This window comes from Fistularia commersonii, chromosome 20 (assembly GCF_037954325.1).
Source record: "Fistularia commersonii isolate RoL2024-O1a breed Wild chromosome 20, RoL_Fcom_v1.0, whole genome shotgun sequence".
Lineage (NCBI taxonomy): Eukaryota > Metazoa > Chordata > Actinopteri > Syngnathiformes > Fistulariidae > Fistularia > Fistularia commersonii.
In genome coordinates, this window is record NC_141303.1 from 5,838,109 (window position 1) to 5,863,062 (window position 24,954).

Sequence of the window (24,954 nt, forward strand, 5' to 3'; positions counted from 1 at the left end):
GCATAGGGACAGGAAATGACGCCACAGGAGAAAGTACGCGTAAGATCGATTTAATTTTATAAATGTAATTTAAAAGAGCACAATCACACCTTAGATAAATGTAATATAACATATAATTGATTTCTGTTATGATTTTTATCTTCCGGACAACAGAATCAATTTTGAGGTTCAATGCTGGAACATTTCCACCCGCACCAGGAGAAATGGTAGCCGGGCGCTGACACATGTCACAACACTTTGTGATCTGAAAAAAAGATTTGCGCTCGGACAGAGACATACTGAATAAGCAAAATGTCACGGCACAGGAATGTCCGAGGTTACAACTACGTTGAAGGTAGATAATGTTGCCAAAGTTTTGATATTTATTAAATCGAATACAAGGCCGCAGCATGCTAGGCTATTTAGCCCATGCTATCATGCACTGTTGTTGATTGTAGCTTCTGAGGCTAAAGTTAGCTTTTTTAGCCGAGCTGTTTAGAGCGTTGTCGTATTACTTTACCTTTTGGCCTTAGAAAATAATTCCTTACATTTGATGGCTATCTATATATCCAAGTGTTCATGCACCCTTTTAATTTGTCATTAAAGTGTCTCTGGTTGGTGACGTTTGCATTGCCAGTCTATTGAGCTTGCTTGTTTACTGTTTTTCCGTTGTTGTGGTTTGTTTTTTTATTTTAAAGAATGGAATGAATTCCAGTTAATCGATCATCCCGTGAGTTTATTGAGCATCACTTGGAACGAGTTTCCAAATCCCTAAAATTACTTTGTCATTTACTTGAACACACATCGTTCTATTCAAACTGCTAATGTTGTTAAACGTTGTCTTTTCAACTGCATCGGTCGCATATTTGTTTCTGCGTTAGTGAGAGAAAGTGAAAATCTTTTTAGAGCTGTCAAAATTCCCCTGACTTTTAGACTTTGAAGATGACGACATGTATGGGCAGTCTGTGGACGATGACTACTGTATATCACCTGCAACAGGTAAAATCAGTGGTACAAGGTTGTATTTCATAACTCTTTATTAAGGATGATTTTGACAATTGTCTTAGACAAGACAGTTGTGTTTTCCAATCTAACTTTTGCCTATGTGTTAAGAATGTTTTTGCTTTACTCAGCCAATCAGTTCATCTACTCCCGTCAAGAAAGGCAAGCACCAAAAGAGGAGCCCTTGGAGGAGGAAGAATATGAGGATGAGGCTGTGCCCATGTCCCCAACTGTCAGCCTCAACCTAGACCCTCTTGATCAAGGTAAAAAATAATTCTTACAACTAAAAGATAGTTTCCATAAAAGGCCTGACAAAATAATAATATCAAAGGGCTCTGCGTTTGATGTTACTTGGTGAGATAAAATGCAAATGAAAAAGTTAATTCCGGAGTCAAATCCTTAAACTGCCCTCAAACTCATTCTTGTAATTTCATAAAAATATAAATGCTTTTCATTTCTAAAGACATACTGCAGATCGCACAGTATGAAAATACATTTTTATATACGATTAACTTTAAATATTTTTAATGTAAACAAAAACAATAGAAAAAATAGATAGTGGTAGAACATTACACACATTTCTTACATGAGTACATTACACACATTTCTTACATGAGTACTTACAAATGGTCATACAAACATCTTAAATGATTGGCGCAAAATAATGCATTGTATATAAACAGTCTATTTCCTGTTTTCAGGACATTTTAACTATTCATTGATTATCCATATCCCTTATCTTGATGCTTAATTATAACTTTATGTCTTTGTGTGTTTATTCTTCACTTTTTCTGGGCAGTAACTTCAAGGCTATCATCCAATCTTTGTTTTGTACTCTGCAGCTAAGCTATATTCCTGTCTGGACCATATGCGGACTGTGCTGGGAGATGCAGTGCCAGATGCTGTCTTGTGCCAGGCAGCCATAAGATGTGAATTTGATCCACAGAGGGCACTGGATAGAGTCCTGTCTGAAGACCTTAAATCTGCCTCAGTTGCTAGAAGTACTACAGAGGACACCGCGTCTGTACAGAGAGTTTGCCAGGAGAAAGCGCCTCTTCCACAGAGAACCAAACTAGCTGCTGTTACTGAGAAAGGTAGTTGTATTTGTTCTGAACCTATCGGTCATAGTAGCATGAAAGATGATTGTAATTTTTTTTTATTTTATCTGTTCATTTGTATGATTTGGTTTGAATTTAAGTTACATACTTTATTAATTCCTTAAAGGGAGATGTCCCAAATCTATTAAATCCAGTTCAAAAAGTGAGACAGATTGTTTATTTGTTAGTCTTATATCACATTAATCAGGATATGTGCGGTTTTTAGTAATGCACAATTGTTTTGTTAAAGACACTTGGCAAGTTGAAAAGCTGTTAAACCCTGTTTCACCATTTGGTTATGATTGTATTGAAAGTAGGAGATGTACATAAAAAACAATTGAGTAAAAGAATCATTTTTAAGTATTGAAAGTGAAATGTACTATTTAGTATATTATTAATGAAAGTGCATAACCAATATGCTACTTTCAGTGATGCAGTGTGCTTTCTCCTTGGCTTATTAACAGTCAGTATGTACATGATTGTCATGGTTGTAGTGACACAAGCTGCCATTCATGCAACAGGTGTGTTGTGTAGTTGCATCATTACCTTGCAACGCAAAAACAGCTGAAGACCCTCGCAAATCTATTGATTGCCTCCTCAGTTAAAGAGCAGTATTTTCCTTCCTATTTAATGACATGTATATTCCCAATCGTTTTGATTAAAATATGATTTTTAGCTATTTAATGACATGTATATTCCCAATGGTTTTGATTAAAATATGATTTTTAGCTACTTTTTTTATTTAGGTTTAGGGGATTTTGTGATTATTTAAATTTAAATTTCATAAGCTTTTGGGATATTATTTTCTTAAAGCAGTCATAATAAATTTGACCTATTGTCCAAAAAGGAAATCACATAATTGCTGTAACATTCATGTTTTACGGGATATTGGTCCATGTCTTTAAACAATAAGATTTCTTTTAAGAAATAGGATATTGAAAATAGGTTAAATGAATTTCACAAGTTAGTTATTAAGTTTATGTTCGCTTCAGGGACTTAATTCTACTGACAAATGATGGAAACAAGCAACTTTTCGTTGTTAAGTATTTTTCAGTTGCTTGTGAAGATATGCTTTAATAGAACTATCTATGATCATCAATGGAGGTTCTCAGTGATCCGGGTTATGGTAATTCTTGTCAAAATCTTCTTGTTGTGGCAACTGGACTTGATTTTATTTACTTGAAGATGTTTGACCCCTCTTCTGAGAGGCTTTTTCAGTTGGACTTCCTCAGAAGTGAAGAAGCCTCTTGGATGAGAGGTGAAATATCTTTAAGGGAAGAAAATCAAGACTGTTTGCCACAAGAAGATTTTGACAAGAATTTATCCTGATGATTATTTTAGCTGACGAGAAATCTTGACTTCTTTATTAATTTACTATTACCTGAATACGTTACGGTGGATTCAAGAAATGTCTGCAAATTTTTAACAGAGTGCCCTCTTTCTGTTCTTTCCTCTCTTTATATTATGTGATTCATCTATTGTTCCCCCTGTGGTCATCCTGGACCTCTCCTCTTTGTCAACTGCAATTGGCTTTCGTAAGGTAAGGAGCCTGCTTGTTTGCTGCTTCTCCCAATATGACATCCACAGCACATAAATCACACATCTGCTTGTCTAATTGCACACGTAAACATCATGTGCCACTGACCACACAAGATACTCTCGGCAGGTTATCTAAACTTAAAGTTGACCCGGTAGTTTGCAGCTGCGGAAGTCCAACTGCTATCCCTAAAACTGTCAGGCCAGGCATTGGCAGTAATTCCAGTCTGGCACAGCTCATTTCTGAGCATGATCAGAAGAATAAATTGGCAAGAGATGCTGATAGTTTGCAGAGATTGGTAGTTCCCTCATTATGTGCCCTCAGCATAGGACCTAATACAACTCCGCCACCTGTGTCTAATTCCAACAACCTCTCCTTGGGAATGTTAGCATCATTGAATATGTCGTCACCATCTCAAAGCACAGTCCCCTCCCTCCTTTCAGTTTCTCATAACAGATCCAATGTAATACCTGTATGCTCCCCTTTGGCTGCTCCTCCTGGTTTTGGGAGTCTTAGTTCTGTCCTCCAGAGCAATCAACACTCAGGCAAACCTGTTATTACTGATCCCAAAGGTAGTCCATCTTTGGCAGATTTAATTCAGGAACATTCAAACAGAAGCCCTACCTGCAGTGACTCTGGCTTTAGACTCCATAGCACCATGACTTCTGCAAAGGGCCAGGATATGGCTACACCAGGGAAAATTTTCTCACTGTCTGATTTTACATTACAACATCAAAAGGGAAACATATGCAACCCATCTCAATCACCGACCATTGGAACAAAAGCTAATGGGCCATCCCTGTGTAATATACCTGACATTAGTCCAGCATCCATTGGTGGGTCTGTCTCACTGGCTCAACTAGCATTACAACATCAAACCAAGAGTTGTCTTCAGTCTCTTGACACTGCACCTACAACAAATACAGTGAGAAAACCACCTGGCTTCTCTGAGGGACCCATGTTGTCACACCTTCCCTCTAAAAATGAGGACAGTACCTCAAGGATCTCAGATGGATCACAATACTCGCTCACATCACTGCTTTCAAAAGTAAAACCAGAGAGCTCTTGTGTCAGGGAGGTCGGGACCAAATGCCAGCTTGACCACAAACCCTTCCAGCAAATCTCCAGTCTGCCCAGGCTGGACCTTACTATTGATTTGGGTGCACTCATGGCCCAGTCACAAGGAGTTAGTTCTTGTCACTTTGTTAAACATCCCCCATTGCCAACTGCTCCAATTCCAATTTCCTTGCATATGGATTCATCCGTTTTTGCAAAGCCATCCGTATTTGCTGTCACATTATCATTTCAGAGTCAACAACAGAAGAAGATTCAAAGTATAATAAAGGACAAAATAATTGGCCAGAGAACAACCTATGGTTCTTTTAAGGGGCAAGAAAAATCTGATGAGCACATTACCCCGCCTGCACCAATTGCACCTTTCCGCTTTGACACACCATCACCTGATGATATTGTGCGTGCAAATCAAAGAAAGGCTTTCACCAGATAGACTAGGAAATAAGCACCTCTTGCTTTAGCAGCAGTTGTGTGGAAACCGATTCACAGAGAATCTTTAATCTTTGACTCTTTCAATGGTCGCAGTTGTTCCGATCAACTGAACAAAACACCAAGGTGCATGACACTTATGTAGAATAAACAGTTTGAAACAACTATCAAGGAATGGCAGCTGAGCACTGTTATAAGTCTGACATACCTTATTATTTCAAAGTGCTGTGTTTCTGTTGATTACAGACTAATTGTATTTTAGTCTAAGAGAACAAGAAGTGATCTTTTCAGTTACGTGGGCAGCTCAAACATGTTACAGCTCTATAACTTTGAAGTACTATTGATATTTTAAGAGCTTTTAGTGTTATTTTTAATTTGCTTGAAAATGTTTTCTACCTTTGTAAATTTGACTCTTTTCAATTGGCAATTGTCTTTTAATTCACATTTTTGTATGGCAGGAAAAGTCTTAATTCTTAACTTGGAAAGATTTTTTAGTGTCTTTGGCCTGACCTCTTTTCTAGTTTTGCACTTCACAAACTCCATCACAAAAAAAGACAAAAAAAGAGGTATTTTTTGTTTGCAGGTGCACTGCAGCTATTGGAATATGGATCAGTTAACCATTGTGCTGGTTAACTGCTACCGATGTTTTAGATCATGGGGTAGACATTTTGGTTAAGACGACACCTGCAGTTTTTCCCATGATAGACAACACACCATGCTTCTGCATATATCCACTTGCATAGACAAGTGAATATAAGTCATGTAAAAATTAATTATAATCACAGGTAGAGAAATAAAGCATGAATTGAATGCATTACAATAAATGGCGGAATGAATGTGATAAATTTTGATTGATGTATCGCCACATGCTGATAGATTAGTTGGTCAAAAATGAAATAAAGATGACTGCGTTTACATTATCTGAATACAGTTCCGTCTAAATTTTTTTTCGGGCTTTGTGTATAGACCTTTCTCGCTAAGAGGGGAAATGATCCATGTGCATTTGATAAAAGTAAAGAATTACAAGAGATCAGACCAGCAATAAATACCAACTCTTACAAGTATGAGTATGTTCAGTTTTTAGTTATTGTGTGTGTGTGTGTATACCCCTTCCCCTATTTTGATTGTGTCCTTGTTGTATTGATTTGAATTGGAAAGATTGACACTAAACCAATAAATGTACCAAGACTTAACATGGATTTTGAGAATTTCATAGGGTGGTAAATAATGTGAAGGTCTGTACAGATACAATTTTGGCAATATGTTATCCCGTTGTTATCTGCGGGACAGTGCTTTCGTGAATGTTTGAAATGGGATGTTACTTATTTTCTGGAGCCACCCTGTGAGCACAGTAATTGAGTAAAGGGGTGGTGTTTGGATTGTTGTGTGTAAACTTTATACAGGTGCAGAAAGCTGAGTGAACTGGATCCTAAGCCTGCCAGACAGTCAAGCCTAAGGGAATTGGTATATACTATGAACAGATGCTGCTGTTGAGTCAGACTGGTTTTTCAGTATACTTGAAGCCATGTGAGGATTACATTTGGATATAATTAGCCTCAATATAGATATAATATCATTTTGTAAATGATGAGTGTTAAAGTTTTAGAATTTTTTTTAAACAAATGAATCTTTCATTGACAAGTACTTTTATCAGCAGCACTTTCTTTAAAGAAAAAACAATGACTTGGCTTTTGCACAAAGCTGCAGTTTGAGAAAATGTCAATGTGACTACACAGAGACCTGCTATCGCCACCAAACCTCTTATAAACCATTTCTTGTCTTATACCACCTACATAGGAAAATTAGATCATGTGTCATAGCTTTGTCAAAGGCTTGTTAGATCAAATCATTTGTGCCTTTTTCACACTTTGCAGTTTTGCAGGTTGTACCTGTTGCACAAACAATGGTATGCTGTGATATGGTGAAACATTATTTTGCTCACAAATAGTCAAATGAAAAAGCATATGCATTTGGTGCTAAGGTTGCTACAACATTGTTTATGTGCATATATGTTTACAAGGAAACCATAAAAACATGGATTTCTACTATGGTGATGATGCCTCATATTGTTTTATAATGAGTCACTAGTTGAGGCGTCCTCTGTTGCTATGTTCCTTCAGACAAGGCAACATTTGCTTATTAGACGTCTCTAAAGTGGAATCATTGCTTTGTATATACACAAAACATTTACATCCTCATTTGTTTCGACCCCTTCCAGATATCTTCATTTAATTTTAGACAAACAACATTTTTGATAGTGTTATGTTGATGTCCCCGATGTTATGTTTAAATTATGATGTAATTACTTGAAAGTGTTTTTATTCAGTTAATTTCTCTGAATGCTTGGATTAATTGTGGTATACAAAAAAAAACAATTTCTGCTGGTCTTCCGCTGGTGAATGAAATAATCAAGTATTTCAAATTTCACCAAGAAATGAACTGAAGAACTGACTAACTGCATAACAAGATGATTCTGTGCTAATCTTCCAAAATGAGTTGGTGCAAGCTGTTCAGAAACATATCAGGGGTGGGCATGTGTAACATTTTCAGCAGACTAATTGCTATTTCATTCTCTGAAAAAGTCTTAAACTGTCAATGTGTAAAAGTGTTTTTGTTTTATTGAGGTCATGACAAATGTGAGATGTGCAATTCCCCTTACAGTGAAGTGTCATTCATAACCACCAATAATTTCTCATTAATGAATATGTGTCAAAAGATCTGCATTGAGAGATCACATGAAATACATATGTTTCACAAATCAGACATCCTTAGGATTAATTACTTTAATTCTCTTAATATAAGCAGTCCTTTCTTGAGCTAGCCAGCAGTAGTGGCATTCAGAAAATGAATGGTGAGTATCTCTGAGTGAGTTCTGCAGCTGCACACACATACTGCCGACCATCAGCAGCTTTTCTCTGTCAGCCAATGAATGCCTCAGGAGTGGGGCTAAGCTTGTTTCCTGTTGGCAGAAAGGCCTTGTGTGACTGCAAGTTAAAATGAGTCGAAAACCTGCTTTGCGCAACTTTGTTTCCCAACGGCAGACTGACAAGGACAGTGGTTTGTAGATGGTAATATAATTCAGTTGGCTGGTAATTACAATTACAGCACAACAAATCCTTTAATTCTCATTCTAGACTGGAAAGTCTTCTGAAAAGTTGGGAATAGCCTTAACTACTGACCAAAGAACACGTGGCACATCAGATACTGGGGTTCTTCTTATCTGAACTGTCCTCATTTTAATATGATCACACAGGACAGAGGTCATAGTCTGTTTTTGCCGTCTGCATATTACTTTAGCCAAAGGTATATAATATATCTGTCATTCTCGGGATAGTTTGAAGAAGTTCCAAGAGTTTTCTTCTTCAAACTTTGCATGCATGCCAAATGGAAAGTTAGAATACAATTCTTAAGACTATGTGAGTAGTTAGCTGCCTCACAGAACAGTTTTGTGTGTGAATATCACACACGTAGGATGAATAAAGCAATTTCTGTTTGTGTTCATTTGGTTAAATTCACTGATAATTCAGTATATTCAGTGAAATTCCTGATAGTTTTTCTTTAAGAAATTCATTTAATGGCGGGGATAAACTTGAGCCATGATCGGTTGTTGACGGGGAAGGTTTTGGGTGTAAATTTCAATTTGACTGTTTGGACACCTGAAACTTTATTTGTTCTGATCAGCCTTACATAAATGCTCAAAATGTTAAAATATTTTCTTCAACTGGATGGGTAATAACGCTTTATGATTGGATCCTTCGCTATAAGGTTTTGCCTTGTCTGAATAGATTATCAGTGTCTCATTCTGGAATGGATTCGGCCAGAAACCATTATTCATTTTAACAAATACAGGGCAAGCTCATTTCTTTATTGGCACTCTTCTTTCTGGGGATTTTTTTTCAAATACTTTGGCCCCAAAGCAGTAATCAAAACCTTTGCGTTTAAGGCAACTAATCAGTCATTATGTTATGTGGGATGGAGTAGTCACAGCAGAGAGCAAATTCAGGAGCTTGAATTAGTCACTCAGGCAGCAAACTGTGACATCTTCATATTCTCTTCTGAAATTAAGGCCTTGAGAGGACTTAATCATTAATCTTTATCTGTTACTGCTCTTGTTTTTAAGAAGCGACAGAGATTCTCTTGATTATTTTCAAAACGAAAAGACAAAACTCAGAATCAAGCTCTTATCTATATTTTGTTTTGTTGCGACAAACAACAAAACAAAACACAGAAATACAAAAAAATAATATAAAGTACATCCAAAGTGGTGGTTAGATAATTCTGCACACACATCCCCCTCTTTCTCCTATTTTGTTAGGACAACAATGATCTTGGACTCCAGCTATGCAGATGAGTGCCGAGCCACACCAAAACTCATGAGGCACTGGTACATATCCTCATAATTCCCTACCTAAACTCAAATAGAAATTACACTTTGAATAGAGCGCTGAAAAGCAAACATTGAAAAATAGTTTAAAATTATTGTTGGTCAATTTTGCTTTAGTAATGCATTATATCATCCAGGTGACTTTCCGTATTGTATTGTGTACAGAAACGTGACCTGTGAGTTTCTGTCAACCTATTCCTTAACTCGGACCCAGCACTTGTTATTTTACTCCTAACCAGACCACGTTTGTGTATTTTGAAAGGGGGAGGGTTGATATTTGCATATCCTGTGCAGACTCTTCTTATCCTGTGCTCAGTTGTGTCCTGAGGCTCCTTCCTTTTCAGTCACTGTGAGGGTCCCTTATACTCAGAATCCTGGATGGGGGAGACCAACTGTTTACCTGCTAGTCCAAACAGTGCAAATGTATCCTTCTTCAGGCCTCAGAACCTAATTGCAGTGTGTTCTCAGGCTGTCTTTCTTTCACTGCTGCCCTCAAGGCAACACATACAAATAACTTTTAAGCTGGTTGTTTGTCGAAGTATTACAGTGTTTTGACAGTAACGTGCCCGATGGGTGAAAATTTGGACATGTTCTGCTTTTAGACTGTGGGGAGTTGAATGAATGGGGTTTTATCTGTTTTGCCCGCCCAACCCCTAAGTAAAATATGAAAACAATGTAGATGGATTTTAAATTTTAACCCAAATATATTTGGGCTAGGAGTGGATTACATTTGGAGCTGTATATGATATTCACGGTATATGAAATCAGAGGAGGTGCGAAATCAAGTGCGGTTGGCCGGATTTCAAATAACTGGGGGACATTCAGTTATGACAGCTACAGAGGAATAAAGTTTGTAAGCCATACATGTGATTGCTTTTTTTGTGTGTGTGGAGAGGGGAGTAGTAATAGGACTTTGTGAGCTGCAGTATGGTTTCATGCCAGGGAAGAATACCACAGGTGCAGTATTTGCTTTGAGAATGTGGATAGAGAAATACGGAGGTCAGGGGGAGCTGGATTGTGTCTTTGTTGCTTTAGAAAAAGCAAAAGCATATGACAGGGTGGCAAGAGAGGAACTCTGGTATTGTATGAGGAAGTCTAGAGTGGCAGAGAAGTATGTTTGAGTGGTGCAGGACATACAGTATATGAGAGCTGTAAGACCGTGGCGAGGTGTGCTGTTGGTGTGGGAGGAGGTCAAGGTGATCTGTAGTGAGAGCAGAAACAGGTGGAGGAAGGTTTATAGTTAGAGGTTTGCACTGGAAAAGAGTGGAATGATGGTGAGCTGCAGCAAGACAGAATGCATGAGTGAATAAGAAAAAAACAAAGTGGAATTGAGGCTACAGCAATGCCTGAAAACATTAGGGGTTAAGTGTGATAAAAGAGAATCAGCCACAAGGGAAGGAAAGGGATACAAGACAGGGGTGAGACGAGTTATGCTGTATGGTTTAGAGACCGTGGCATTGAGTAAACAACAGGAGGCAGAGATGAAAATGTTGAGGTTTTCTTTGGGAGTTACAAGGATGGATAGGATCAGGAATGAGTCCATCAGAGGGTGTTTGTTAGATGTTTTGGAGATAGGATCAGGGAGGTGTGACTGAGATGATTTGGAGATGCACTGAGTAGCGATAGTGAATATATTTTTTTTAGAGGAATGTTATTGAACCTCAGGCAGGAGGCTGAGAGGAAAACCAAGGAGGAATCTATTGATTGGGTCAGAGAGTACATGAAGTTAATTGATGTGTGAGAAGAAATGAGGTCGCAGAGAAGGGAGTTAAACGTAGGCAGAGGATTCACTGTGGCAACCCCTGAAGGAAGCAGTTGAAAGGAAATTAAGATGAATGAAATCAGTTAGTTTATTTAAGAGCTGATGTTCCCCAGTAGTGGATCTGAAGCTGACCCCCTGTTCCCTGCAGGTGCTTGAAACCTTTACGTCATTGTAGGTAGGATAAGAAGATCCCCAGCTGCAGGAAAAGACAAATTTCCCCTGAGAGCTTCTTTTTCTTTTCTTTTTTTTAACCTCTCATGTTTCTGTTGAGAGCTGATGGTGCAGATTTCACTAATATGTACAGTATGGGAGTATGGATTATATTCAAGAGTGTGTGTGTGTGTGTGCGTGTGTGTAAATAGATCATTTCTGAAAGCTATACTTTTTATTTTTTACATTTAACTCCCTTCTTTTCTGTCTCGTTGCCTACTCCACATTTAAATGAGTAGAGATCAACACAATATGAATATCTATCACTTTAAGAACGTTTCCTCTGATTTGTGTGTCAGTGTTTCACAATGAAGGGGACTTTTCTCCCTTATAGAGGGACAGTCATTTAGAAAACACTTGGTTAGAGAAAGTCGATCAATTTATTTTGAATCACAGATGTCTTCCTCGCATTCTCCCTTTGGGTATTTTGTACGATGAATAATTTGCAGAAAGCATCGAGGACAAAAGGAGGAGTTGACGCAATCAATAACAAGCTCCTTTTTAATAAAAAAATTAGAAACAAACATAGTCATGAAACGAATAACTCACAAAAGACATGTTTGAGAATAACTAAAATAGTCAGCTAACAAATTATAAGGAATGTCACCATGATGCATTATGTTGAATTAATCCCTCAATAAATCATTGTATTCAGAATTACATTGCTTTTCATAATGAATTCCTCTGATTTACATTGTTTTGACCTCTGGTTTTACTTTTATGGTAAGTTAGAAAAAGGAAAAAACATGTGATCTGCTGCTTAGTTCGGCATGGGTGCTGGATCAAAAAAGTCAACTGAATAGTTTTGAGGGAAAAATCTGCACACCAAAAGTGCTCCAAAAATAAAGATAATTTATTCTACATATAGTACACAAAATACATTCTCGCACAACATTTCAAGCAACCTTTGACTCATCCTCAGACGCTTACCAGAGATGTGTTTTTGTACTATAGGTAGAATAAATTATCTTTATTTTTGGAGCACTTTTGGTGTGTGGATTTTTTTCTTTAACCTTGTTCCTTGTATGTTAGCCACTCTTAAGCCTTCAAAATGACAAAAGAACTAATCCTAAAAAACAAACTCAATGTATATTTGTGTGGGTTGAGTTTGATCCTTATTATTTCCCTTATTTTCATGCACTAATGATTGAAATGTGTACATGAATGTAAAGGAAAGCTCTTTTCTCACTTGTGTTCTCATTTCAAACCCTGCCTTTGACAAAGGTGATACCTTTTTAAGGCATATTTTTGCAAACTGCTGTGTCAAAACTTTCATGGAGATGGGAGGCAACTGCTAGTTCTGAAATTAACCCTTTCTCATCAAGGATGTCAGTGCTATTCACATGAATGCTTGACTGTGTAACCTAGTCTAAATGAATCAGTGGGAGGCTTGAAATGACTAGGACCGGTGGCCATGTCAGACAGGGATGACAAAGCACTGCCCCCGATGTCTTGCTGATACAGAATACTGTATGAACCACCAAATAAGTTTTATGAACAATTGTTCCAAAGCTAATCGCGTCATTTGCCTATACAGTCCTAATACAACTACAACAATTGAAATATGCACAGCAGGATCTTGTGTTGCTTGAATACATTTCTATTTTCTCGAATTTGAAGGAGGCGCAAATAGAATCGATTATATGCAAAAACACAAAACAAATGAAATGCTAGTGCGATGTGAGGAAATCCTTTAAATGTTTGTACTGTCTCATCATAATCTTTTTATCATAACTCTGGCCTTTGTTGAGGTTCAGAATTCAGTTAAAAAAAAGAAACCAGACAGTTGTTTCCTGGATAAAAAATATGTAAAAATAAGAAAACTGTTTTATTTCAGTTAGATTTCAATGAACTTTTCTTGTTCACTGAACTCCATCTTGAATGCCCATGTTTACAGCATGTACATATAAAGTTCCTCTATTCCCCTCAGCTAAAAGCAGAGATGTGACTCACAATAGACTGGAATCTGAAGTTGTACCAAAGGTGGCCCGAATGACCGTCTCTGGCAAGAAGCAGACCATGGGCTTTGACGTTCCCAGGTATCTAATACACACCTACTTATTATTTTCATGAAATATTATGATACGTCACATATATAGTTGTTCATAAACTCCTTATTTGCCTTTGGATAAAATTAACAATTGACAAGATCTAGATACATTGATAAGGGGTCGAACTGCAGATTCGGATGTTCAGTAGCTTGACAGACATTTCAGACAAATCCCTTATCATGGTCAAGTTCTCATCCGGGGACTGATCGACATGATAAATAACTTAAAAGAGTCACAGTCATGGTACTCATTCTTGTCACAGCACTGGGGAGAATGGTGTAGTTCCTGCTTCAGGACGCCGTGGGGGAAGTCCAGAAACCGCTATGGTGACTCAAGCATCGGAGGCCACTTCCAAGCGTCCTGGGACTCCATCTAAAGCATTGAATGAAGATGAGCCCTCTACAGTTCCCACTCCGGGCCGCTCTTCTGGAAAGTCCAGGCAACTCATCAACGTAAAGGCTGAACTGGAAAAGAGACAGGGGGGCAAACCTCTGTTGAATCTTGTGGTTATAGGTAGGAGAATTTTCAAGTGCAAACATTTAAGAGGAAACATCCTTATGTGAACAAAGTACATTCTACTTGAAGTAAACACTGAACCCAAGGTTTTCAAAGTTATGTTCAGATCTTGTCATGTGTGCTCCACTTCCAAGGCCTAAAGCCCCTGGCCCAGTCTTTTCCCAGTTAAAAAATATGGAAGCATAAGTTTTTGATTTTAGTGAAAAGACAAACTCATGTCCAAGGCTTTTGACCTTGGAAATTAAACATGACTGTCTTGTCTGTTCCTCTTACACAAACAGTTGTATCCATGACTGCCTCCTTAGTAGACTTTGAGAAAAAAATGGTCTGCTCCATTCTGCCTTATGGTCCATCCAAGTTCAAAGCACGGTTGATGTTTGAGTTTTACATATTGCTCTGTACCATTAAAATGTTATTTCTGAGAAGTTGAAAATTTACCATATTTTCTTTGGTAAGGCTTTTGCAAGGCTTAGCTAAGTAGTACTACATACCAATAGTAGACCAGTTTCTTCATTCTTTATTCTTTCATTTTCAGTTACTATTGAAAAAGAGAATGTTTCGAAGGTGCAGATGATTCTAGTTTCCCATGCCCTATGAAGCCTTTTGTTTTAACCACTGCCTCTCCCCCTCCCCCTATCATCCACCATCCTTGTTCCCACATCTGTCTGCCCTACTCTTCTTGTGCAACTCTTCTTTTCCTCGCATGTCTGTGGTTTTCCTTTACCATGTCTTATCTTTTCTCCCGTCCACTACCTTTCTTATCACTCTTGTGACAACCCCTCAATCCTTCCTTACATCCCCCTGCGGTGTCATTTCACCCTAGTAGCTTTCTTTGTCTTCTTTATTTTTTCATTTTTATTGTCCCCTTCCTCTTTGCAGGTCATGTGGATGCAGGGAAGAGCACGCTGATGGGCCACCTGCTTTATTTGCTGGGCAATGTGAACAAACGCACCATGCACAAGTATGAGCAGGAGTCAAAGAAGGCAGGCAAGGCCTCTTTCGCTTTTGCCTGGGTCCTGGATGAAACTGGCGAGGAGAGGGACAGGTATTTTAAAACGTATTTAAATATGTCCACCTGCTGAACCCCTATTCCAAATACTGACTTAAATTATTACTTCTCAGTAGCATCCGTTAAGAGTGAACACTAGTATTAAAATACAAACTTGAACTTATGCAATTAAGAATCCATAGCTGTCAATTTATTTTACACAAATTGCGTTGAATGGCTTCTCATGCAATCTTGCCTTCAACCTGCAACGCTCTACAGTCAGAGTGTCTATCATGATTCTCTGGGGGGATTTAGATTATTTGCTGTCTATCAAAGACATTAATCACATGGGTGTCCTTAAAGGTTGTTTAAAAAGCTACTGCTCTGGCACATTTTAGCTATTTATTTAGTTGTTATCATTCTTCCCCTGTATTTCGTTTAAGATTTTGTCTGGTATCTAACTATAAGCTGATTTTTTTTTCTCTCTCTCAAGAATTTAACTCTTTGTCTCAGTTGGGTTGCCCATATAAACAGCATGAAATAGTCTTTATAATAACCAAATTTATGGCACAATTTATGCAAGTGTCGTGGAGATTAAGTATGAACTCGCAGAAGCTGTTATAAAATTATAACACTGTTCATTTTCTGTTATCCTGCACCACAGCGACATATTGATTTGGCTATATAGTGAAACACAAGCTACGTTTTATGACCCTCACCATGGAATACTTGCATTAAACTGTCATCAAACAAAAATAATTGTAGGGAAACAAAAAACTGATAACAAAATGCTTTGGTGTGTGTACTGCCTAGTTAGTGTGTTTCATAAGCCTCTTGAGGTCATGAGTTTTGGTACCTTTACTTTGGGGGCCTTGGCCTCAAAAATGTAAGACACCTGTGATAGAATACAGCCAGGCTGGCCAGAATAAGTTGCAGTTCTGCAATGTAGATCATAGTAGGTAAATTTCTGGTGAATTTTCAGGTCTATTTTACAAATTTATTGACTTCTTTTTTTATTAGAATATTTAGTTTATTTCTGATGTAGGATAATTATTAGAATATGTCATTGAGGGGAAAAAAGTAACCAGACTATATGTGAAGTATTTACTGAATTTCATTTCTGAATTCATTTTCCTGAACGAGCAAAATAACATTGAAGAATCATTTACAAATTGATGGTAACAGTTTTTAAATTGTTACAATCTTTTTTTCTATTAGTAACATGCTATTCGTCATTATTTATTTGTTGATCAGATTAATTCATTTTTCACGTCTGTCTTACCCCAAAATGTATTTAAAAAAAAAAAACTTTGCCTAGCTGTTTGACGACTCTGTCTGTCAGAAGGAAACTAAAGTTTCAGAAACAGAAAGCGATATAGGTGGAAATCGATATTCTCAAATTTCTTGCGTAAGAGGAACATTGACTGAGTATCTGTCAAAAGACCCTGCCCAATTGATGACTTAAATCGAAATTTTGAGCTTCCTTGAATACCAGTACATTCAGTCCTGACACTTTGCACTGTCCTGCTTCATTCACTTGTGCACACGTTGCCATGATTTTATTTCCATCACTTCACTGAATTAAACCATTGCCAAATATTTTTGTTTCACTCAAGGGGTGTGACAATGGATGTTGGCATGACCAAATTTGAGACAAACTCCAAGGTGGTGACCCTCATGGATGCCCCAGGACACAAAGACTTCATTCCCAACATGATCACAGGAGCTGCACAGGTACTAAGGGCCATATAAATCCTTCTTCAGGTGGTACAAACAGCCATACATACCATAGTTTCTAACTAAACCCTAAAGAATCCTTCAAGCAGCAAGCAAATTGCAGTTGGAATTAAAAAAAAAGGAATTTCTATTCCAAGGATATCATGTGTTTGAAATATTTATCAGAGTAATAAAAGTATGTCATGTATTTGGGGTTTGTCTGTAGAAAAAAAATTTAGCACTTATTGTGCTCCTTCTGGATAAAGTCGCAATTCACTGAAAAAAAATGAAAGCACTGAATATTCTTGGTTATTCAGTGAGCAAGTTTTACTTTCCCATTAGCCATTAATCATTGAAAAAATTAAAAATTAAAACTAAGGCTTAGCATTGTTCAATTTCCCAAAGTGGTTTTCAAAATGGAAATGAGTGAGGGGAAAAAATACTAACAATCTTTTACTCTCAGACCACTTTCATACAGAATATTTTAATGTGAAATAATTCAGGAAAGTTACAATGAAGACAGTGGATTATTACATGTTTTTTGGGGATAATTTACCAACCATAAGCAGAATTAAGTATGGTTTTGCTTTTATCGTCTTAATTGTTGAACAGAGCAGTAAGGTTTTGAGTCTTGAATTACATGCATTTTATGGCTACATACATATGTCTACGTAATCCCTACATATGTATGTACAGTTATTATCGTTCCCTTAGATTTAACATTAACTCTCAGCTTGATTTAAAAGTGGTGTTGTGGTTTTGGGTGTTGGTGTCAAGAGGTGTTTCGTTCGGTTTGGGTGTGTTTGTCTGTCTCTCTTTGATGCATAAGTGTAATTTCTTTTATTATCATATGACTTTCCTCACGTTTACCCTGATCATGTTGTGACTAAGAAGTTTCTGTTAAAATCCAAATTAGCTGTCAGTCAGTCGTTCCTCTGAGGTTTACTACTCTCCCCTCTGAACATCCTTCATTAATGTTAAAAAAAAAAGAAGTTCAGAATTCACCAAATTCACAAACGGTCATCATTACTGTCATGAAATCTTTCAAACATATTTCGCAAAATTACTGGTATTTGCCATCCATTAGTTGAACAAAAAGATGCTGTGTTATTTTTGTTAGTCATATAATGCAAATGACAGTGACCAAAGGTATTATGTTCTCATGCTGTTCATTTTGCAATCCATGCATGCGTCCGGTTTTCAAATTCCATGGGATCAATGCTAACTGAGTCAAATGTCACAGTCAAACTCATCGTGACCAGACAAAATGTTTTTTTTACCCGCTCATTGCACTTTTCTGCAAAGAAAGATTAGTCACGACAACATTTTATACAAAGGTCTAATTGGTGTCTGTCAGGATGTTCGATATCCAAAGTGTCAGGGGTTAAAATCACTGTGACCTCACTATCTTGAAGGAAACTTTTCTGGCACTTTGTTAAATCATCTCAGAGTCATTACTGTATGATTTTAATGGGGCCTGGATATAAACTGAAACAGGTTTGTCAGAGGAACATAACTACATTGTCCTATTTGTTGTTATACGCATGATTTCTTGCCAAAATGTGCAAACATAACTACTGTGTGCCTGCAATGCCATTTGATCACCATTGTGGCCCTGCACACCTCTTTTTCATTTGTGCATTCAAACATCCCAGATGAGTGCAACTAAGGGATCCAATTTTTCTTGCAGATATAAGCTTCAAATACTCCCTTTTTTTTCTCCTCTCCAGGCAGATGTGGCAGTGCTTGTGGTGGATGCCAGCCGTGGCGAGTTTGAAGCAGGCTTTGAGGCAGGTGGTCAGACCAGAGAGCATGCCCTGCTGGTGCGATCACTGGGTGTCACTCAACTAGCTGTGGCTGTTAATAAAATGGACCAGGTGAGCTCAGTATCAAACTACTTAGATACCTCAGACATGATGCTGTCTTTCCCACTCTGCAAAATATGTTGCAGGACAAAGGTCTGGTTCCAAATTGTGCAGAATTTTTTGAAAAAAAAATTTAGTTCCATGTACTCATGGTTTAGCATTAAAAATGACCAACGTCAAACTTGTGCAACACCGTCCTGCAAATTGGCCTCTAAAAGTCATGATTGAGTGAATAAAAAAAGGATATCCCGAAAAGAAGAGTGAATTTTCTCAAAGGTTTTAGACATAAATAAATTGAATCGTCTCTCGAAGCAACAAATTCTCTAGGTTTGACATGCTGACATGCTACCATGCACTTTGCAGTGCATAGATTTGCCTCATATTACCCGTTTTTGGAAAATTCAGTACATTTTGAGAAGTTGTAGCAGCTTTAAGTTTGTGTTGACCTCAACCGCTCAAGTGGGCAAGAGTAGGAGTGCTTGCAGGAATGATACAGACCCATAGAATAAAGTTCAAGCTATTTAGCCTCATGTTTTTTAACCGTCTGAAATAAATATGAACACATACGGCAGGTTGCCTGCTTACTTATTTGTTGCTATATAATGCTTGATATGACCGTTTCATCAGAAGAAAACCTGAAATTGCCCTCACCTTATTTCGTTACATTAAAGCTTTCTAACAACAGATTTGGTAATAATACTAATATTGCTGAAAGGGCTCGAGCTGCACATACTGTTGTTGCACGTGTCTTATTGATCAGTCTAGACTAGACGCTATCATTTTAATGGTTCGGCCCACTTGACATCTACCTAGGCTGTATGTGGCCTGCGATGTGAAATGAGTTTGACACCACAGGTCTAAGGAAACATGAGGTGTTTCATAAAATGTTTTGTAAAAGGACTGTTCATTAAATTTCAAGATTTTCCTAATGTTCTTGTACTTCTTTACACCAAAACAAAGGAAAGACATGATATTTTGGTTATTTATAGCTGAGTATGCTATCATTTTAATGGTTCGACCCACTTGACATCTCCCTAGGCCGAATGTGCCCCGCGATGTGAAATGAGTTTGACACCCCTGGTCTAGAGCACAAGCCAGTTTTGTTGCTGTAATGGCTGATGTGATTTATAGTTTCCTCAAAATCAACCACCTGCTTCCCCATTACTGGCTTAGTTTGTTTTTGAATTTTTTTTTTTAGTTCAATTATTTGGAAATCTAGAGATAAGCATTTATGATAACATGTTATGAAAAGATATTCATATTACGTTGTGTCGATCTCGTGCTGACCGCTCATCGTATCAGCAACGTGCTGATGGGAAATTAACTCTTAATGTCTGTATCCTTAGGTCAGCTGGGAGCAAGATCGCTTCCAGGAAATTTCTTCAAAACTTGGCCTTTTTCTAAAGCAGGCAGGATTCAAGGTAATTAGCCCTTTGGTCCAATAGATGTTTTTTGATATTAAACATCTTTGCTTCTACATCTAAGCCTTTTTTACTTGGTGGGTTTTGTCCAATCTATATTTTGTCTTTTGCAGGATTCTGATGTTTTCTTCATCCCCACCAGTGGCCTATCAGGAGAGAATCTCATCACGAGGAGTTCAGTGTCACAACTCACATCTTGGTTTTCTGGACCCAGCCTGCTGGAGCAAATTGGTAAAGTATACTGACATGAGTCAATCTGACCAGAATCCTCACAGTCATAGATTCCTGCCAATGTGTCATTAGTAAGCACTTTCACCTGTTCAAGTTAATTCAGTGTCCCTCGCTGGGAAAAAATAGGCACACTATCAAGCTGTAAAGAAATGCGTCAAACAACCAACAGTGGCAAATTCAACAAAATACAATGACCAATCAGGTCTGTTAAATGAAATATTATAAGTGTGATAGAGGAAGATGCAGAGGACAGGGCAAGATGGAATGATCCGCTGTGGCATCCCCTAATTAGGGAGAAGGCCAAAGAAGAGATTACATTATATTGTATTACAAGCACCATTTCCATAAAGAAAGAAGTCCACTGATATAATGTTGACAGTTCAAGGTCAAATACCACTGAACAGTATTCATAGCAATTAATGGCTGCTGCAAAAACATTGTTACTTCCTAATACATTTTTTATGTTACTTCATTTGCATCTTACAAACAGAAGCATTATGTAACCATTAAAAATATGTTTGAAAAGGTGCTGAACTGTTGTTACTATTAAAGTAGAACCATTGTTTGATTAAAATCTAACAAGGAAAATTACATGTAAGTTAATTTTTGTCATTCTGTTTTTTTGGTGTAAAATAGCACAAACAAGATCTTCATGACAAATTGGCTGCAGCTTCTCACTACCACTTACAAATAACTTTAATATTGTAAGGCATTACTTGAATACAGTTTTTCCCCAAATTACAATGCCAATCTGATAGGCAAGTAAAAGATAACTATTAAACCTGTTGACTGTCTACCGAGAAGACAGAAGTTTCAGTTTGTTTCTTTATCAACATTAATGATCAAAAACTAGGTACTTTTCTGACTTTTACTTTTTTTTGGTTTTGTTTTTTTTTTTTTTAAAGAAAAGTATACATCTGATAGGAAAGTGCTTTTCTATTGACCCCTCAAAGTGCTGAGACACATGAGAAACTGAATGTGATGCAACTCGCTGTTCTTTCTCCAGTATTTTGCACATGCAAGTTCACATTAAAAATTTGCTGATCATCCAGGAACTTTCAGGATTATTCACCCTATTCCAGAAAACAGTATTTGTCACCAGGCTTCTTTTCATAGTTTATTTGAGTCTCATGCTCTTTCTTTTTTATCTGTTCTGCAGATGCCTTTAAATCTCCTCAGAGGTCTGTTGATAAACCTTTCAGGCTCTGTGTCTCTGATGTGTTCAAAGGTGAATCTCCATCATATTCAGTATATGTTGTTCATGTTCTCCCCTTCTTTTTCCCTCCTCTTTTTAAGAGAATAAATAGCTGATGTTGCCCCTTTTCTCCCCAGACCAGGGTTCAGGCTTCTGTGTTACAGGAAAAATCGAGGCTGGTTATATTCAGACTGGAGAGAAATTACTGGCAATGCCGCCAAATGAAACGTGCACTGTCAAAGGTGTGTGCTCTTGTGCTTTCCTTTGGGTTTAACATTGTCTCTGGTTTTGGTGCCACAGTTTGCCACAGTTTTCTTCAGGTTGCTTCAGGAAGAGCACTTCTCTTGTAGATGATAGTGGTAAAAGACAGACACACTGAAACTTCTTACATGAAATCATGATAATGTAGACAGTTTGAAGTAAATCAAATCTTGAGCAGGGGGTTTTCCTCAGTACTAGTACTTTAGCATTCAACACACTGATTGCTGGGCTACACTGCCACCCCATGGCTGTTTTGTCACTCAAATACTGTCGGTCTTCTACAGGTGTCACCTTGCATGACGAAGCTTTGGACTGGGCTGCTGCAGGAGACCACGTCAGCCTCACAGTAACCGGCATGGATATCATCAAGATCAAGTAAACTTTCTTAAAATGTCATGACAATCATGATAGTTTATGACTGTGATTATGTTTGCTGTATTTTGTGATAATTGCTTCCTTCCAGTGTGGGGTGTGTTTTCTGTGATCCCAAGGACCCTATTCGAGTATGCACCAGATTCAGAGCGCGAATTCTACTCTTCAATATTGAGGTCCCAATCACTCAAGGTTTCCCTGTAAGTCCACGTTTGTATACACACCCATATTCACTCTCTCGTTTAAATTTCTAATGCACTCTGTATGTATCATGAAACCTCTTTCTTTCTGTTTGCTTATTCTTTTATGTACATGCATGTTAATTGTAACTATGTGTGTGTTCCTTGATACAGGTTTTGCTGCACTATCAGACTGTCAGTGAGCCAGCCACTATCAGGAAACTGATAAGTGTTTTACATAAGAGCAGCGGGGAAGTCCTCAAGAAGAAACCAAAGTGAGTATTAGAGGGAAGAGTCATAATGGATAATCTGTAAAGCAGGTTATTTTAGCATATCACTGGATTTTTTTGGTGTTTTGGTCACTTTAATGAAACATGATTTTTAGCATTTATTTGACATTATATAGCAACATTGTATGACGCGATCTTTCCTCTGAGAGTAATTCTACTGGTATTTTTCTGAATATGATCCTCTATACCTCAAGATGAGTTCTAGTATCAAGGACAAAAACAGAAAATAGCTGAAAACATTTCACCAATATTGAAAAACATGTGAACAACCCTGAAATTTGAAAATGACCTTCTCTTTATTATATCTGGTAAATGTTTGGTTGCTTTTCTTGTGCTGCACATTAGGCACGCCATATTTCAGAGCCATATATATATTTGTATCTATATGAAAGTTTGCTTTTGTAACACCTAAAACAGTCTCTAACTTCTGATATGATTAAATGATGTTCCATATCAAAACATGTTATCTCCTTTAAACTGAAGTGTTGTTATTGCTTTCCATGTGTTTCCTTTTAAAGGTGCTTGGGCAAGGGTATGAATGCCATCGTGGAGATCCAGACACAGAGGCCAGTGTCACTAGAGCTGTACAAAGACTATAAGGAACTGGGCCGATTCATGCTGCGCTATGTTGGCTCTACCATTGCAGCAGGTGTAGTCACAGAGGTAAACTGCAACTACTTCTGTGAAAAAATATAGATGTGTATAAAACCAGAATACATTTTCCCTTGTATAAGCTAAAAATGTTTTTAAACTACGACACCCGCTGTATTTATCAACTATTTTCTTTCCCTCATTGGTTAATCAGTATAATTTTTCACCACCACAGATTAAAGAATGACGACAATGCCCGTGGACACAGACCATGCTGTGTGGACCGTATGCAGCCAGAGACAAAGTGCAATTTTTCAATGGGTGTCACACATCCACACATCTATCCATCCATCCATCTTCCCATCCTGCAAAGTAGCTGCCTACAATTGACTTCCCTGGGCAACACTTATAGCATAGATCTCAACCATGTGTTTCACAATACATCCTTTAACTGACAACCTTGCACAGGATACTGAGCTGCCCCAACTTCACACTTCACCACAATAGTCACAGGCTATCATAGAAAATCTGCTTCCATCCATTTCTTGGTTGGATTGAGCCAAAACACACTAATCAGACTCAAAGGGGACAATGGATGTTTTTTTTTTTTAAACAGCAATTATTATCACTGCACCTTTTCAATGAGGTTGGGGACATTTTTTTTTAACTGAAGAAAAATGAATTCAGATGTGAGAAAGCAGTCAAACCAGTGAAAGTCACAAAATAATGACCAGCAGCTCTGGTGATTTGCTAACCTGTAATCATGAGGTATTATAGAAAGGAACAATTGCATAATATTTGTTGAAATGTTTTTTTCATCCATTGTCCATTTCGTCCATGATTTATTTTTAATTTTTTTATTTGGTTATATCATATTAAGGAAGACATTGCTCAATAAAGCTGCTGAATTGAAAATGTTTACTTTAAAAATCCGTCAGAAAAGTAAGGGTCAAAGGCAAACTGTCAGGTAATTGTTTTATATCATAATTTATGTTTGCAAGTCAAATTATATTGCAGTGCAAAAAGATCCGCAGGCATGTAAATGTCATGAATAATTTTTGAACAAAAAGGGAAAATTTAAATTTTAATCTATGCTTGCATCAAGAGTCAGAATCCTCTTATGCTAACAAAAGATGGATTACTTGAAATTCCTCTGCAAAGCAGTTTTTCTGGAAACTACCAAAAAGCAACTTGAAGGGCTGATCAGTCACCGCTTATTTTTATATCCTGACAAAGAGTGCTTTGTGGTGTGAGGGAAGTTGAAAGAGCAGTATTTCTGCATGTGTAAAATCATAAGTGCAAACCTAAGCGCAAATCTAACGATGTAAAGAGTGATAAAGTGAGAAGAACATCAAACCAGTAACTCCTGTATTGAGTTTTTATTTGACCTGTTCTGTCTGTCCATCCCTGAAAAAAAAAAGGCTTAAAGTTGACCTTGCCTAGCATCGTGAGTACAGTTCTCTCACAGTCTGGTGAGGTTGAAGAAATGTTCTAGCTGGTGTCGAGGTGAGAACAAATTGGATGGAGACGTGGTTACCTGATTGAGTTCAATTTTTCAGCTCAAGACACTTTTATTGTTTGCGGTTTCACAGCGTATGATTTATCAGTTTCTCAAAGACAAAACTAAGGAGAGGCAAATGGTTCATCTCAAATGATGGGACAAAGATTAGGGACAAAAGCACAAAAAAATCTCATGGAATCATTCATTCTGGTGATTTCTTTAGCCAGAGAGAAAATGATTTGGTGGCTTGATGAGGTCTTCTGGTCTCAGAGGATGCATGATGGTAAGATATACTGTTAGTTT

At 37.6% G+C, this 24,954-nt stretch overlaps 1 protein-coding gene across 2 annotated transcripts; it reads left to right on the forward strand.

Moving 5' to 3' along the window:
* On the forward strand, positions 1-24,510 carry hbs1l (HBS1-like translational GTPase). 2 transcript variants are annotated; one of them, XM_086166771.1, is made up of 18 exons: positions 1-334; positions 913-978; positions 1,113-1,244; positions 1,824-2,075; positions 13,405-13,513; positions 13,788-14,038; positions 14,921-15,086; positions 16,646-16,763; positions 18,476-18,622; positions 19,957-20,031; positions 20,145-20,262; positions 21,422-21,490; positions 21,595-21,699; positions 22,003-22,093; positions 22,182-22,290; positions 22,444-22,544; positions 23,078-23,222; positions 23,386-24,510. In XM_086166771.1, exons 1-18 carry the CDS (start codon positions 292-294, stop codon positions 23,395-23,397), a joined length of 2,109 nt encoding a protein of 702 aa, XP_086022897.1. In that variant the 5' UTR covers positions 1-291; the 3' UTR covers positions 23,398-24,510. The 2 variants fall into 2 exon arrangements, with proteins under 2 accessions (XP_086022897.1, XP_086022898.1); XM_086166772.1 differs by lacking the exons at positions 13,405-13,513; positions 13,788-14,038; positions 14,921-15,086; ... (9 more) ...; positions 23,078-23,222; positions 23,386-24,510 and adding an exon at positions 3,624-6,044 and having other exon boundaries at positions 160-334.
* The last annotated feature ends 444 nt before the right edge of the window (positions 24,511-24,954 follow it).

What these genes read in the sequence shown, in the direction of transcription:
- hbs1l (XM_086166771.1), top strand. Translation starts at nt 292, where the DNA reads ATGTCACGGCACAGGAATGTCCGAGGTTACAACTACGTTGAAG. An exon ending in AGCTGCTGTTACTGAGAAAG is followed by an intron (nt 2,076 to 13,404) that starts GTAGTTGTATTT and finishes TATTCCCCTCAG; the next exon opens with CTAAAAGCAGAGATGTGACT. An exon ending in ATGGATATCATCAAGATCAA is followed by an intron (nt 22,094 to 22,181) that starts GTAAACTTTCTT and finishes GCTTCCTTCCAG; the next exon opens with TGTGGGGTGTGTTTTCTGTG.